The following is a 14,992-nucleotide window of genomic DNA, read 5'->3' as shown; positions in this document are numbered from 1 at the left end:
CACCCTGCCGAAATCGATGAACACTTTCACCTCCGGCTGAACATCTCCTTCCCCACCCCACCCCCTCTCAAGGCAAACTTATAGTTCTCCAAATGCCGGAATTCTGCCAGGTCACTCACCCACGCCCCCACCTCCGGTGGCTCCGAGTCCCACCGGCACATCAACTTCCGTCTCCGGGCTATCAGGGAGGCAAAGGCCAATGCATTGGCCTCTCACCCCACCTGGACTCCTGGATCCTCCAACACTTCAAAAATCTCCGCCTCACGGCCACCCGTACCCCGAGAGTAGAGAATGAATTCTATAAGCTAAGAGCTGCCTGAATCCTCTTGCAATGAAGTCCAACATCCCAATTGCCTTCATTACTGCCTGCTGTACCTGTACAGGATCTCTTATTCTATTTCCTGATAAGAGTCGATTGTTCGCTTGATTGGAGGTGTCCAAATTACAACTTTATTGCAAATGATTCACTTCAATACACATAAGAACTCAATGAAAACTTAAAAGGAAATGTTCAAAAACATGGCACATAGTTCATTCATCATAAAACATAAATAAATCACTTTAAAATAAATGAATGGAATGATTCAAGAACTCAGGAAGGTAGGAACTTCGGAACGAACCTGGACCACAAGGTGTCACTCTTAAGGTAATCCTTATCTACGGGCTAGTCTCTCATTTACTCTCGTTGGTTACTAATTCTCAGCTGAGATCTCCTGGTTGGTTCAAATAGATTCCTGATACTTAAAGGGCAATTTATTAATTAAACATTGGCCATTACATAAGATTGGTATCTGTAAGGAATAATTTAGGGTCTACGTGCGCTGCCTTATGAGAAGGGGATTCTCAAGACACTGTTATCCATCAACCTTGCTGTAACTGCTTAATAGATACATTCTTATTGCTACATGCACGGAATACAATGGTCTATTCATTGTATGAAACATTTGTTGAAACAAATGTCTGAATTTCTGCAGACTTGACTCCAAGATCAAAAGCTTATTCATTGTCTGAAACAATGACTATCTCTTCACAGTCATAGCCTTTTGAATAATTCCATTCTCTAGCTATGCAGTCAACCAGTACCTAAAAACACCAATAAATCAATGAACCAATAAATCAATAACCTATCAACCTGTATACTTACCTCCAGCAACTGCTGTATGAGGACACCAAGATCTTGTTGCATATTCCCGTCTCTCAATTGACAACCATGCAGTGCCAAGGTGGCCAGGTGGCACTGCCATTGTGCCAAGCTGGCTTTTTGTGTGCTGTGATCGGGCCAAAGGTGCCCTGCGCAGGTGTTGGGGATGGGGTGGGGGCAGATAGTACCCTCCTATAGTGCGTTGGGCCTTGGGGGAAGTGGGGAGTTGAACCGTGGGCATTGAAGATCAGAATGCCATTCAAAAATGTGTCCCGATCTCTCGCTACACTTAGGAAATCGGCACGTGGAAACCCTCAGTGCACATATCGGGTCTAAGTGCAGCCTCGGGCATGCGTTCCCCACTTAGGCCCCGTGAGAGGCATTTTATAGCCATATGTTTCTCCGCACTGCAAGCACCGGGAAACATGTGGCTAAACGCACTCGCATTGGGACTTTGTTCCCTTTTAGTTGGCTCGCGCCCATTACATTTACTTCCCACATCTAAATCATTGATATAAATTGTGGATCGCTCGGGTGCCAGCCCCAATCCCTGAGGTAACCCACTAGACTCTGGCTGCCATTTGGAAAAATATCTCTCCAGTCCTACTCTTTGTTTCCTGTCTTCGACCAGTTTTTTCTCCATATCAATAGACTGTTCCAATCCCATGCGCTTTAACTTTACACTCTAATCTCTTACATGGCACTTTTGAAAGCCTTCACTAATTCCAAAAATGGACAGGATAGGTGATTGGCAATGCTTAATTGCCCCTTAGAGTCTAAAGGTTAGGTGGAGTTGCGCGGTTACATGGCTAGGGTGGGGGGGGGGGACCTGGGATGGCAGCACTTTTGGAGGGTCGGTTCAGACTCAATGTGCCAAATGACCGCCTTCTGCATTGTTGGAATTCTATGAAATAAACCACATCCACTGGCTCACCCTCATCAACTCTACAAGCTACATAGAACATAGAACAGTACAGCACAGAACAGGCCCTTCGGCCCTCGATGTTGTGCCGAGCCATGATCACCCTACTCAAACCCACGTATCCACACTATACCCGTAACCCAACAACCCCCCTCTTAACCTTACTTTTTAGGACACTACGGGCAATTTAGCATGGCCAATCCACCTAACCCGCACATCTTTGGACTGTGGGAGGAAACCGGAGCACCCGGAGGAAACCCACGCACACACGGGGAGGACGTGCAGACTCCGCACAGACAGTGACCCAGCCGGGAATCGAACCTGGGACCCTGAAGCTGTGAAGCATTTATGCTAACCACCATGCTAACATGCTGCCCCAAATGCCCCATCCTCAAAGAATTCCCATAGATTTGTCAAACATGAATTCCCTTTGGTAAATCCATGTTCTCTGTCTGATTCTGACTGTTTTCTCAGTGGTCTGCTAATAATTCTTTGATAATGGACTTTAAATTTGTCCCCACTACCAATGTCAGGCTGACTGGTCTATAATTCTGTGTTTACCTCTGCCTCCCCTTTTAAATAGTGGGGTTACATGAGCTACCCTCTAACCAATAGGAACTGCTCCAGAATCTATATAATCTTGGAAGATGGCAACCAATGATCCTATTGAAAGGTGAAGGAGACTGAAGCAGATGAATGGCCTACAACTGCTCCTTATTAAAGTTCTGATGATCAAGGGTCCTGGATCAATAATGTTATTGAACTGAAACATTATAAAAGTTGTTTGCTGCTGCCTCCCGCGTTCGATCCCGGCTCTGGGTCACAGTCCATGTGGAGTTTGCGCATTCTCCCTATGTTGATGAGGGTCACACCCCCACAGCCCAAAGATGTGCAGGTCAGGTGGATTGGCCACGTTAAATTACCCCTTGATTGGAAAACAAATTATTGGGTACTCTAAATTTATTTTTTAATTAAATAAATAAATAAAGTGAAATAGAAGATTGCAAAGCTGTTAGGATGGTTTACTTCCCAGGTATTTATGTCAAACAGGTAACCCCAATGAAAGATGTTTCCACCACTCAGTAATTGAGTGGTGTCCTGTCTTGTGTCTGTGTTGGATGACAAGCTGTTGCTGCTGCTCATTGTGAGGCTGGAGAGTAATACAGAGGTGTTGGGGCACTGGCTCTGTACAATAGTTTGATATATCTTTTAATGAGCTAAATTCTCTTTGAGGCAGATCTTGGCTGATTGAATTATTTGTCTGGGTTTTCAGTTAATCCAATTTAAAAGTTTTTTTTTACTGAGTGGAAAATAAGTCATTATTTAGTTCCAGTTGTTTAATATCAATTTCTTTCTATGAAGTAAAAAAGCCAAATCATCATCATTTCATTCAAAAGTATTTATTATTCCAATATACATACACATAGAAATACTCCACATTAACGCTGACAACAGCACTGTACCAAAATACAAGTGGAAATAATTAACTTTCAGCATTGTCCCCTGTCAGGGTCACAGAAGCTCAGTTCTGTCGATAAACAACTCTTACTTCTTTAAAAAGTTCACTGTAAATGAGTTTTAATTTTCCATTTTTCCATCCGCCTCATTTATCTTCTCATCTTTCCCACTCTCCTGTCTCTGTGCCTCTTGGTCAGGATTTAGCCGGGGGGTGGTTGTTATGTAAGAGGTGATGTTGAAGGGCACAGTTCGTTCATTCCCGGTTGGCAGTGCCAGGCGTGGGGCTTGAACCTTTAACCGACCGTCCTGTGACAGACAGCAGTTCAGAGCTTCAGCATCAACATCGTCTGGCAACTGAAATTCTCTCCTGAACTCTTCATATTTGTAGCTGTAAGAGCCGCTGCCATCATCCCTTTTCTTCTCGTGTTTTCCTGTCACCAGTACTTTTCTTCCAAGTACTTTCACCTTCAGTTCTTCTGGGGAGAATCGCTGCACATCCAGGGACAGAGAAAATCCATCTCCATCCTTGTCCCCTGATTGTCTTTTACCTTCTTCATTATCATCAGGTCTGTTGTCCTGATTGTTTGGTTTTTCCACCAGAAATTCTTTTGCCAGCTCCCCAAGAACTCTATCCATGAAGTTCATGCTCTTTCTTGCTTCTTCCACCTGATTCCACATGTTGCATTCCAGCGACTGACAGACCCTGTGTGGAACAGGCCACAATGTGTACACAGGCTGCTGGCACAGACGTGAAGGGGGGAAAGCCCGACAGCTCAGCATTGTCTCTGCCTCTTCTCTCACTTCTCTCAAAGCCACTGATGTGAACTGCCAGTCTTCAGTCTCTGATCTGCTGCAGCACTCAGAACACACGCCTCATATATTCTACTGCCAGAAACCCAGACCTTTCCAGAATGAACTCAACTTTGCTGGGTTCATGACCCGTGAGTTGACAATAAATGACGTCTCGTCTTATCCTTGATTTAAAGGAGAATGACTCGACTCAGTGACACCCACTGGAGCCTTTCCAGATATTTCCGGAATGTTCTCAGCCAGGGACAGCACAGATGGGAGGAGCAATGTTAATGAGTGACAGCCTAGCAGCAGGCATTGTGTGCAGCAATGTCAGATTCTTTATCAACCGGGTGTGTTTAACCGAATGGAATATAAACTGAAATTGTGAGTGAATGAGGGTTCAGTCTTTGTCTTTCTAGTTTTGCTCTTGTCATTGATTTTTAACATGTTGACGTGATATTGAGCAGAGTGGGAAGGAGGGAAATTCAAACCAGTTTGGTTTAGCTTCAGTGAGGTTCTGATTCTATCCCACAGAGAGGCATTTGTTCCCTTGTATGAATGTTAATATATATTTAAAAATCAAATAGGTACAAATAAAGTTTATAATTTACCTGTTGTCCGTTAGGTAACTTGTTGTCAGGTTTGCAAATATTGAAAATGAATAGTGAATTACTGATATATCCAGAATCTCTCAGCTCCCGGTTGATAAAGAATCTGACATTGCTGCACACACTGCCTGTTGCTAGGCTGTCACTCATTAACATTGCTCCTCCCATCTATGATGTCCCTGGCTGAGAACATTCCGGAAATCTCTGGAATGGCTCCAGTGGGTGTCACTGAGTCGAGTCATTCTCCTTTAAATCGAGGATGAGATGAGACGTCATTTATTGTCCACTCACATGTCATGAACCCAGCAAAGTTGAGTCCATTCTGGAAGGGTCTGGATTTCTGACAGTAGAATATATAAGGCGTGTGTTCTGAGTGCTGCAGCAGATCAGAGACTGAAGACTTTCAGTTCACATCAGTGGCTTTGAGAGAAGTGAGAGAAGAGGCAGAGACAATGCTGAGCTGTCGGGCTTTCCCCCCTTCACGTCTGTGCCAGCAGCCTGTGTACACATTGTGGCCTGTTCCACACAGAGTCTGTCAGTCGCTGGAATGCAACATGTGGAATCAGGTGGAAGAAGCAAGAAAGAGCATGAACTTCATGGATAGAGTTCTTGGGGAGCTGGCAAAAGAATTTCTGGTGGAAAAATCGAACAATCAGGACCACAGACCTGATGATAATGAAGAAGGTAAAAGACAATCAGGGGACAAGGATGGTGATGGATTTTCTCTGTCCCTGGATGTGCAGCGATTCTCCCCAGAAGAACTGAAGGTGAAAGTACTTGGAAGAAAAGTGCTGGTGACAGGAAAACACGAGAAGAAAAGGGATGATGGCAGCGGCTCTTACAGCTACAAATATGAAGAGTTCAGGAGAGAATTTCAGCTGCCAGACGATGTCGATGCTGAAGCTCTGAACTGCTGTTTGTCACAGGACGGTCGGCTAAAGGTTCAAGCCCCACGCCTGGCACTGCCAGCCGGGAATGAACGAACTGTGCCCGTCAACATCACCTCTGACGCAAAAACCACTCCCCGGCTAAATCCTGACCAAGAGGCACAGAGACGGGAGAGTGGGAAAGATGAGAAGAGAAATGAGGTGGATGGGAAAGTGGACAATTAAAACTTATTTACAGTGAACCTTTGTGAGAAGTAAGAATTGTTTAAAGACAGAAATGGGTTTCTGTGATCCTGACCTGAGGGCATAATGCTGAAAGTTAATTATTTTATTTTGGTACTGTGCTGTTACCAGCATTGTTGCGGATTATTTCTAAGTATGCGTATATTGGAATAATAAATACTTTTGAATGTATTGATGATGATTCAGCTGTATTACTTCATAAAAATGAATTGATATTAAACAACTGAAAACTAGGTACTTACTTATTTAACACTCAGTAAAACAAAAAATCATTGTCAATTGGATTATTTTGAAACCCAGGGAATGAATTCCCTTTTTGAAAAAATATTCCGGGAAGGCATTTTGCATATGTACATAGATATACCAGAAAACCACAGAAACAAAGGACACAGGCCCACAACAACCACCGATATCAAGCCCACAACTCTTCCTGCCCCCTTGGCTTTTCCCCCTCTTATTTTCCCCCCAAAACCAACCCCCCTCCCCGTACCCCGGCTGACACCTTAATCCACCTTGATGTAATCGATGAACGGCTTCCACCTCCGGCTGAACAGCTCCTTCCCCCCCCCCAAATCCCCCGTAATGAGATCTTCCTGTTCTCCAAATGCTGGAATTCTGCCAGGTCACTCACCCACACCCCCACCTTCAGTAGCTCCGAGTCCCACTGGCACAACAACATCTTTTTGTGTGCTGGTGATCGGGCCGAAGGTGCTGGGGTGGGTTTTGGGTGGGTGGGTGGGGGGCTGGAACCCTCTTATTGTGCGTTGGGCCTTGGGGGGGATGGGAATGGGGGGTTGCACCTTGGGCCTTGGAGATCAAGATGCCATTTAAAAATACATCCCGATCTCTTGCTGCGCTGAGGGGATCTGGTGAGCGGAGCTCCTCAATTCACAAAATGGGGCTATGCGCGGCCTTGGCCTTCCCCAATTATGCCCACTATTTAACGTGAGAAGCATTTTATAGCCATGTGTTTCTCAGCGCTGCAATCACAGGGAAGCATGAGGCTAAACGCGCTCGCTGTGGGACTTTGTTCCCTTTTAGTTGAATCGTGCCTATTACATTTATTTCCCTCACCTAAATCATGAATATAAATTGTGGATAGCTGATGAGCCAGCACCAATCCCTATTGTAACCCACTAGTCTCTGGCTGCCATTTAGAAAAATATATCTCTATTCCTACTCTTTGTTTCCTGTCTTCGATGAGTTTTCTCTCCACCTCAATAGACTAGCCCAATCCCATGCGTTTTTACTTTCCAGTCTAATCTCTTATGTGGGACTTTGTCGAAAGCCTTCTGTAAATCCAAAAATGGACGGGTGAAGTGACTGCTGTGCTTAATTGCCCCTTAGAGTCCAAATATTAGTTGGAGTTACCTGTTTACATGGCTAGGCTGGAGGTGTGGACCTGGAAGGGCCGCATTTTGTGGGTCGGTGCAGACTCGATGAGCCAATGGCCTGCTGCACTGTGTGGTTTCTATCAAATCAACCACATCCACTGGCTCACCCTCAACTGTATAAGCTACATCTCCAAAGAATTCCAATAGATTTGACAAACATGATTTCCCTTTGGTAAATCCATGTTCTCTGTCTGATTCTGCCACTGTTTTCCAAGTGCTCTGCTAATAAAATTTTGATAATGGACTCTAAAACTTTTGTCCCGAGCGATGTCAGGCTGACTGGTCTATAATTCTGTGTTTTATCTTTGCCTCCCCTTTTAAATAGTGGGGTTACATTAGCTACCCTCTAACCAATAGGAACTGCTCCAGAGTCGATATAATCTTGGAAGATGACCATCAATGATCCTATTGAAAGATGAAGGAAACTGAAGCAGCTGAATGACCTACACCTGCTCCTGTTTTTATGTTCTGATGATCAAGGGTACAGGATCAATAATATTATTGAACTGAAATATTATAAAAGTTGTTTGCTGCTGCCTCACGACGCTAAGGACCCGCGTTCTATCCCGGCTCTAGGTCACAATCCATGTGGGGTATGCACATTCTCCCCATGTCTATGTGGGTCGCAGCCCTACAATCCAAAGATGTGGGTTAGGTGGATTAGCCACATTAAATTGCTCCTTAATTGGGAATAAAAAATATTGGGCACACTAAATTTAAAAAAAAATATTATACAAATAAATAATGCAAAATAAAAGTTGTTTGCAAAGCTGTTGGCGTGGTTTATTCCCAGAAATTTATATCGAACAGATAACCCCAATGAAAGATGTTACTACCATTCAGTAATTGAGTGGTGTCCTGTCTTTTGTCTGTGTTGGATGAAAAGCTGTTGCTGCTGCTCATTGTGAGGCTGGAGAGTAATACAGAGGTGTTGGGGCACTGGCTCTGTACAATAGTTTGATATATCTTTTAATGAGCTAAATTCTCTTTGAGGCAGATCTTGGCTGATGATTGAATTATTTGTCTGGGTTTTAAATTAATCCAATTTTAAATAAGTTTTTTTTTACTGAGTGGAAAGGACGTCATTATTTAGATTCCAGTTGTTTAATATCAATTTCTTTCTATGAAGTAAAAAAGCCAAATCATCATCATTTCATTCGAAAGTTTTTATTATTCCAATATACATACACATAGAAATACTCCACATTAACGCTGACAAGTGGAATACAAGTGGAAATAATTAACTTTCAGCATTGTCCCCTCATGTCAGGGTCACAGAAACTCATGTCTGTCTATAAACAATTCCTACTTCTTACAAAATTTCACTGGAAATGAGTTTTAATTGTCCATTTTCCCATCCACCTAATTTCTCTTCTCATCCTTCCCACTCTCCTGTCTCTGTGCCTCTTGGTCAGGATTTAGCCGGGGTGGGGGGTGTGGTTGTTATGTCAGAGGTGATGCTGACGGGCACAGTTCGTTCATGCCCGGCTGGCAGTGCCAGGCGTGGGGATTGAACCTTTAACCGACCGTCCTGTGACAAACAGCAGTTCAGAGCTTCAGCATCGGCATCGTCTGGCAGCTGAAATTCTCTCCTGAACTCTTCATATTTGTAGCTGTAAGAGCCGCTGCCATCATCCCTTTTCTTCTCGTGTTTTCCTGTCACCAGCACTTTTCTTCCAAGTACTTTCACCTTCAGTTCTTCTGGGGAGAATCGCTGCACATCCAGGGACAGAGAAAATCCATCTCCATCCTTGTCCCCTGATTGTCTTTTACCTTCTTCATTATCATCAGGTCGGCTGTCCTGATTGTTTGGCTTATCCTCCCAAAATTCTTTTGCCAGCTCCCCAAGAACTCTATCCGTGAAGTTCATGCTCTTTCTTGCTTCTTCCACCTGATTCCACATTTTGCATTCCAGTGGCTGACAGACCCTGTGTGGAACAGGCCACAATGTGTACACAGGCTGCTGGCACAGACGTGAAGGGGGGAAAGCCCGACAGCTCAGCATTGTCTCTGCCTCTTCTCTCACTTCTCTCAAAGCCACTGATGTGAACTGTCAGTCTTCAGTCTCTGATCTGCTGCAGCACTCAGAACACACGCCTTATATATTCTACTGCCAGAAATGCAGACTCTTCCAGAATGAACTCAACTTTGCTGGGTTCATGACCCGTGAGTTGACAATAAATAACGTCTCATCTCATCATTTATTTAAAGGAGAATGACTCGACTCAGTGACACCCACTGGAGCCTTTCCAGAGATTTTCGGAATGTTCTCAGCCAGGGACATCATAGATGGGAGGAGCAATGTTAATGAGTGACAGCATAGCAGCAGGCAGTGTGTGCAGCAATGTCAGATTCTTTATCAACCAGGTGTGTTTAACAGAATGGAATATAAACTGATATTGTGAGTGAATGAGGGTTCAGTCTTTGTCTTTCTAGTTTTGCTCTTGTCATTTATTTTTAACATGTTGACGTGATATTGAGCAGAGTGGGAGGAGATACTCCGAGTGGACAGGAGATACGCGGAGGCCCCCGAGGTGGGGCTACTGATGGATCGGTGGAGTCTGCAGGCGGAGTTTGAACTGCTGACCACAGGGAAAGCGGTTGCACAGCTGAGGAAGGCAAAGGAGCCAGTCTATGAGTATGGGGAGAAAGCGAGTAGAATGCTGGCACACCAACTGCGAAAGAGGGAGGTGGCCAGAGATATCGGGGAGTAAAGAATAAGGAGGGTAACACGGTCTTGGATCCAGGGTGAGTGAACAGAGTCTTTAAGTAGTTCTATGGTAAACTATACGAGTCGGAGCCCCCGACGGGAGTAGAAGGGATGAGGCAATTTTTGGACCAGTTGAAGTTTCCAAAGGTGGAAGAGGAGCTGGTGGAGGGGCTGGGGGCCACAATTGAATTGGAGGAGATTGTCAAGGGTATAGAGGGCATGCAATCGGGTAAAGCCCTGGGGCCGGACGGTTATCAGGTAGAATTCTATGAGAAATTTTCAGAACTATCGAGCCCACTCCTGATGAGGACCTTCAATGAGGCTAGAGAGAAAGGGACCCTCTCCCCAACAATGTCACAGGCTTTAATCTCATTCATTCTTAAACGGGGGAAGGACCCGGAACATTGCGGGTCATACAGGCCGATTTCGCTTTTAAACGTGGATGACAAATTGCTAGCTAAGATTCTGGCCACAAGAATTGAGGATTGCGTCCCAGGGGTGATAGAGGAAGACCAGACTGGGTTTGTTAAAGGCAGACAACTCAATACCAATGTCCGGAGACTTTTAAATATTATTATGATGCCCTCAGAGGGAGGGGAGGTGGAGGTGGTAACAGCGATGGACGCAGAGAAAGCCTTTGATCGGGTGGAGTGGGAGTACCTCTGGGAAACGCTGGGGAGGTTCGGGTTTGGTGAGGGCTTTATCGGCTGGGTGAAATTGCTGTACCAGGCGCCTGTAGCAAGTGTATGTACAAACCGGCTGAGGTCGGGGTAATTCGAGCTTCACCGGGGAACGAGGCAGGGGTGTCCCCTCTCCCCGTTACTATTTGCCCTAGCTATAGAACCACTAGCTATGGCGCTGAGAGCCTCTCGGAACTGGCGGGGAGTGGTTCGGGGGGTGCGGGGGGTGGAGCATCGGGTCTCGCTGTACGCGGATGATTTGCTCCTGTACATTTTGGATCCTGTGGACGGGATGGGGGAGGTTCTGCGGATCCTGAAGGATTTTGGTAGTTTTTCAGGGTACAAACTGAACATGGGAAAGAGCGAGTTGTTTGCGATCCAGGCCAAGGGGCAGCAGGAGAGACTGAAAGAGCTGCCGCTCAGGATGGTAGAGAAAAGTTTTCGTTACCTGGGTATACAGGTGGCCAGGAAATGGGATGCCCAATGCCCTGCACAGGCTCAACCTGACCCGGTTGGTGGAGCAAATGGAAGGGGACTTTAAAAGGTGGGACATTCTCCCGCTGTCACTGGCAGGGAGGGTGCAGACCGTGAAAATTACTGTCCTCCCCAGATTTTTGTTTGTCTTTCAGTGCCTCCCCATCATCATCCCTAAGGCCTTTTTTAAGCGGGTGAGTTGGATCATTACGAGCTTTGTGTGGGCGAATAAGACCCCGTGAGTCAGGAGATCGCTGGAGGAGCGCAGTCCGGGGGGGGGGGGGGGGGGGGGGGGGGTTGGCGCTGCCGAACTTTCGCAACTACTACTGGGCGGCCAATATAGCTATGATTAGGAAGTGGGCAATGGGGGGGGGGGGGGGGGGGGGGGGGAGGCTGGAGGTGACGTCATGTAAAGGTACTAGTCTGGGAGCTTTGATAATGATTCCTTTGCCGTTATTGCTGACCTGTTTCTCCACAAGTCCGGCGGTGGTGGCGACACTGCGGATCTGGGGACCGTGGAGGAGGTACAAGAGGGTGGAGGGAGCGTCGGTCTGGACCCAGATATGCAACAATCACAGGTTTGTCCCGGGTTGGATGGATGGTGGGTTCCAGAGCTGGCAGAGCGAAGGCATCAGAAGGATGGGAGATCTGTTCATAGATGGAAGCTTTCCCAGTTTGAAGGCGCTAGAGGGCAAATGTAATCTGCCGCCAGGAAATGCCTTTAAATATCTGCAAGTACAAACCTTCCTGAAAAAAGGTTGTGGCCTTTCTGACGCTGCCGCCACTGAAGATACAGGACAGGGTGGTCTCTGGCACCTGGGTGGGGGAGGGGAGGGTGTTGGATATCTACCAGGAACTACAGGAGGCGGAGGAAACCCCGGTGGACGAGCTCAAGGGCAAGTGGGAGGAGGAGCTAGGCGAGGAGTTGGAAGCAGATGTGTGGGCAGAAGTCCTGGGCAGGGTTAATTCCTCCTCATCATGTGCCAGGCTCAGTCTAATTCAATTTGAGGTGGTCCATCGGGCACATATGACGGCAGCAAGAATGAGCAAGTATTTTGGGGTAGAAGACAGTTGTATGAGGTGCAAGGGCAGCCCTGCAAACCATGTCCATATGTTTTGGGCATGCCCGGAGCTTAGAGAATTCTGGCAAGGGTTTGCGAGGGCAATGTCCAAGGTGCTTAACACATGGGTGGTGGCGGGGCCAGCACTTGGGGGGGGGGGGGGGGGGGGGGGGGCGCGGTGGTTGTGTTGAACTGGGGAGGGTCATTGGAGTGGCGGGAGCAGCCGGGGTCAGCAGGAGTCGGCTGACTTACGGAAGTACAATGGAAGGGGTTACGCAGCTAGGGGGGCCCTAGCTTTGGTGGGGGGGGGGGGGGAGACTCGGAGGGGGGGCGGAGTAGTGGGGGGTTGCTGCTGGAATGGCCGAGAAGGAGCTGGAGCATGTAGAGGGAGTCGGGATGGGGGTCTGTCGCCGTGGGGGACGGGCTGAGCGGGGGGCGCGGGCACGTGACGGACTGAGGAAGGGTAATAGCTAGTCGACGGGGGAGGGGGCAGGGAGCCCCCTGATCTGACTGATAACCTGGAATGTGAGGAGATTGAATGGGCCGGTCAAACGGGCCTGCGTGTTTGCGCACCTGAAGGGGCTGAAGGCGGATGTGGCCATGCTTCAGGAGACGCACCTGAAGGTGGCAGATCAGGTTAGATTGAAGAAGGGATGGGTAGGCCAAGTGTTTCATTCGGGGCTGGATGCAAAAAATCGGGGGGTGGTGATCCTGGTGGGGAAGAGGGTGTTGTTTGAGGCGTCGAATGTGTTGGCAGACGGCGGCGGGAGGTATGTGATGGTAAGCGGCAAGCTGCAGGGGGAGTGGATGGTGCTGGTCAATGTATACGCCCCAAACTGGGATGATGCGGGTTTCATGCGGCGCATCTTGGGTCGGATTCCAGATTTGGAGGCGGGGGAGCCTGATAATGGGGGGGGGGGGATTTCAACACGGTGCTGGATCCGCCACTGGATTGATCCAGATCCAGGACGGGTAGGAGGCCAGCGGCGGCTAAGGTGTTGAGGAGATTTATGGACCAGATGGGAGGGGTGGATCCATGGAGGTTTGCGAGGCTGAGGGCCAGGGAATTTTCATACTTCTCCCATGTGCATAAGGCCTATTTCTGGATTGATTTTTTCATTATGAGTAGGGCGTTGATTGCGAGGGTGGAGGATGCTAAGCATTCGGCGATAGCCATTTCTGCCCATGCCCCGCATTGGGTGGACCTCGAGCTGGGGGAGGAGAGAGACCAGCGCCCGCTTTGGCGCTTGGAGGTGGGGCTGCTGGCGCACGAGGAGGTGGGCGGGCGGGTTCGAGGATGTATCGAGAGATACCTGGAGGCCAATGACAACGGGGAGGTCCGAGTGGGGACGGTCTGGGAGGCGCTGAAGGCGGTGGTTAGGGGGGAGTTGATCTCCATTCGAGCCCACAGGGAGAGGAGAGAGCAGAGAGAGAGGGAGAGACTGGTGGGGGAGATGGTGAGGGTGGACAGGAGATACGCGAAGGCTCCGGAGGAGGGATAGCTGAGGGAACGACGTACTCTCCAGGCTGAGTTCGACTTGTTCACCACCAGAAAGGCTGAAGCTCAGTGGAGGAAGGCACAGGGAGCGGTATATGAATATGGGGAGAAGGCGAGCAGGATGCTGGCGCACCAGCTCCACAAGTGGGGCGCGGCCAGGGAGATTGGTGGAGTTAAGGATAGGGGAGGAAATGTGGTGCGAAGGGGGGTAGACATCAATGGGGTCTTCAGGGACTTTTACGAGGAACTGTATCGGTCCGAACCCCCAAGTGGAGGAGGGGGGGATGGGGCGCTTTTTGGACCAGCTGAGATTCCCGAGGGTGGAGGAGGGACAGGTGGAGGGACTGGGGGCGCCGGTTGAGCTGGAGGAGCTGGTCAAAGGGATAGGGAGCATGCAGTCGGGGAAGGCGCCGGGGCCGGATGGGTTCCTGGTGAATTTTATAAGATGTATGCAGACCTGTTGGGCCCCCTGTTGGTTAGGACCTTTAACGAGGTAAGGGAAGGGGGGCTCTGCCTCCGACGATGTCTCGGGCGCTGATTTCCTTGATCCTTAAGCGGGACAAGGATCCCCTGCAGTGTGGGTCATACAGGCCGATCTAACTCTTAAATGTAGATGCCAAGCTGTTGGCGAAGATTTTAGCCACGAGGATAAAGGGCTGTGTGCCACATGTTATCCACGAGGATCAAACGGAGTTCATGAAGGGGAGCAGCTGAACACTAACATACGGAGGCTCTTGAATGTGATAATGATGCCGGCGGTAGAAGGGGAGGCGGAGATAGTGGTGGCGTTGGACGCGGAGAAGGCCTTCGATAGGGTTGAGTGGGGGTACTTGTGGGAGGTGCTGGAAAGGTTCGGGTTTGGGGAGGGGTTTGTTAGGTGGGTGAGGCTGTTATATGAGGCCCCGATGGCGAGTATGGCCATGAATAGGAGGAGGTCGGAGTATTTTTGGTTATACCGAGGGACGAGGCAGGGGTGTCCCTTGTCCCCCCTGCTTTTTGCACTAGCAATTGAACCCCTGGCCATGGCGCTGAGGGAGTCGAGGAAGTGGAGGGGGCTGGTGCGGGGTGGGGAGGAACACCGAGTGTCGCTCTATGCAGATGACTTATTGTTATATGTGGCGGAC

At 48.3% G+C, this 14,992-nt stretch overlaps 3 protein-coding genes across 3 annotated transcripts; 1 reads left to right on the top strand and 2 right to left on the bottom strand.

Moving 5' to 3' along the window:
• Positions 1-3,447: 3,447 nt before the first annotated feature.
• LOC119954229 (heat shock protein 30C-like) lies at positions 3,448-4,773 on the bottom strand. The gene has a single exon (XM_038779291.1). It carries the CDS (start codon positions 4,299-4,301, stop codon positions 3,642-3,644), a length of 660 nt encoding a protein of 219 aa, XP_038635219.1. The 5' UTR covers positions 4,302-4,773; the 3' UTR covers positions 3,448-3,641.
• Positions 4,774-5,045: 272 nt separating this feature from the next.
• Positions 5,046-6,222, top strand: LOC119954230 (heat shock protein beta-11-like). The gene has a single exon (XM_038779293.1). The coding sequence runs from the start codon at positions 5,374-5,376 to the stop codon at positions 6,031-6,033; it is 660 nt and encodes a 219-aa protein (XP_038635221.1). The 5' UTR covers positions 5,046-5,373; the 3' UTR covers positions 6,034-6,222.
• Positions 6,223-8,664: 2,442 nt separating this feature from the next.
• Positions 8,665-9,676, bottom strand: LOC119954568 (heat shock protein 30C-like). The gene has a single exon (XM_038779910.1). The coding sequence runs from the start codon at positions 9,448-9,450 to the stop codon at positions 8,857-8,859; it is 594 nt and encodes a 197-aa protein (XP_038635838.1). The 5' UTR covers positions 9,451-9,676; the 3' UTR covers positions 8,665-8,856.
• Between the last annotated feature and the right edge of the window lie 5,316 nt (positions 9,677-14,992).

The sequence above is a fragment of the Scyliorhinus canicula genome, chromosome 19 (genome assembly GCF_902713615.1).
Source record: "Scyliorhinus canicula chromosome 19, sScyCan1.1, whole genome shotgun sequence".
Lineage (NCBI taxonomy): Eukaryota > Metazoa > Chordata > Chondrichthyes > Carcharhiniformes > Scyliorhinidae > Scyliorhinus > Scyliorhinus canicula.
Note: the sequence above shows the minus strand (reverse complement) of the source record. Positions and strands in the feature narration are given on the sequence as shown.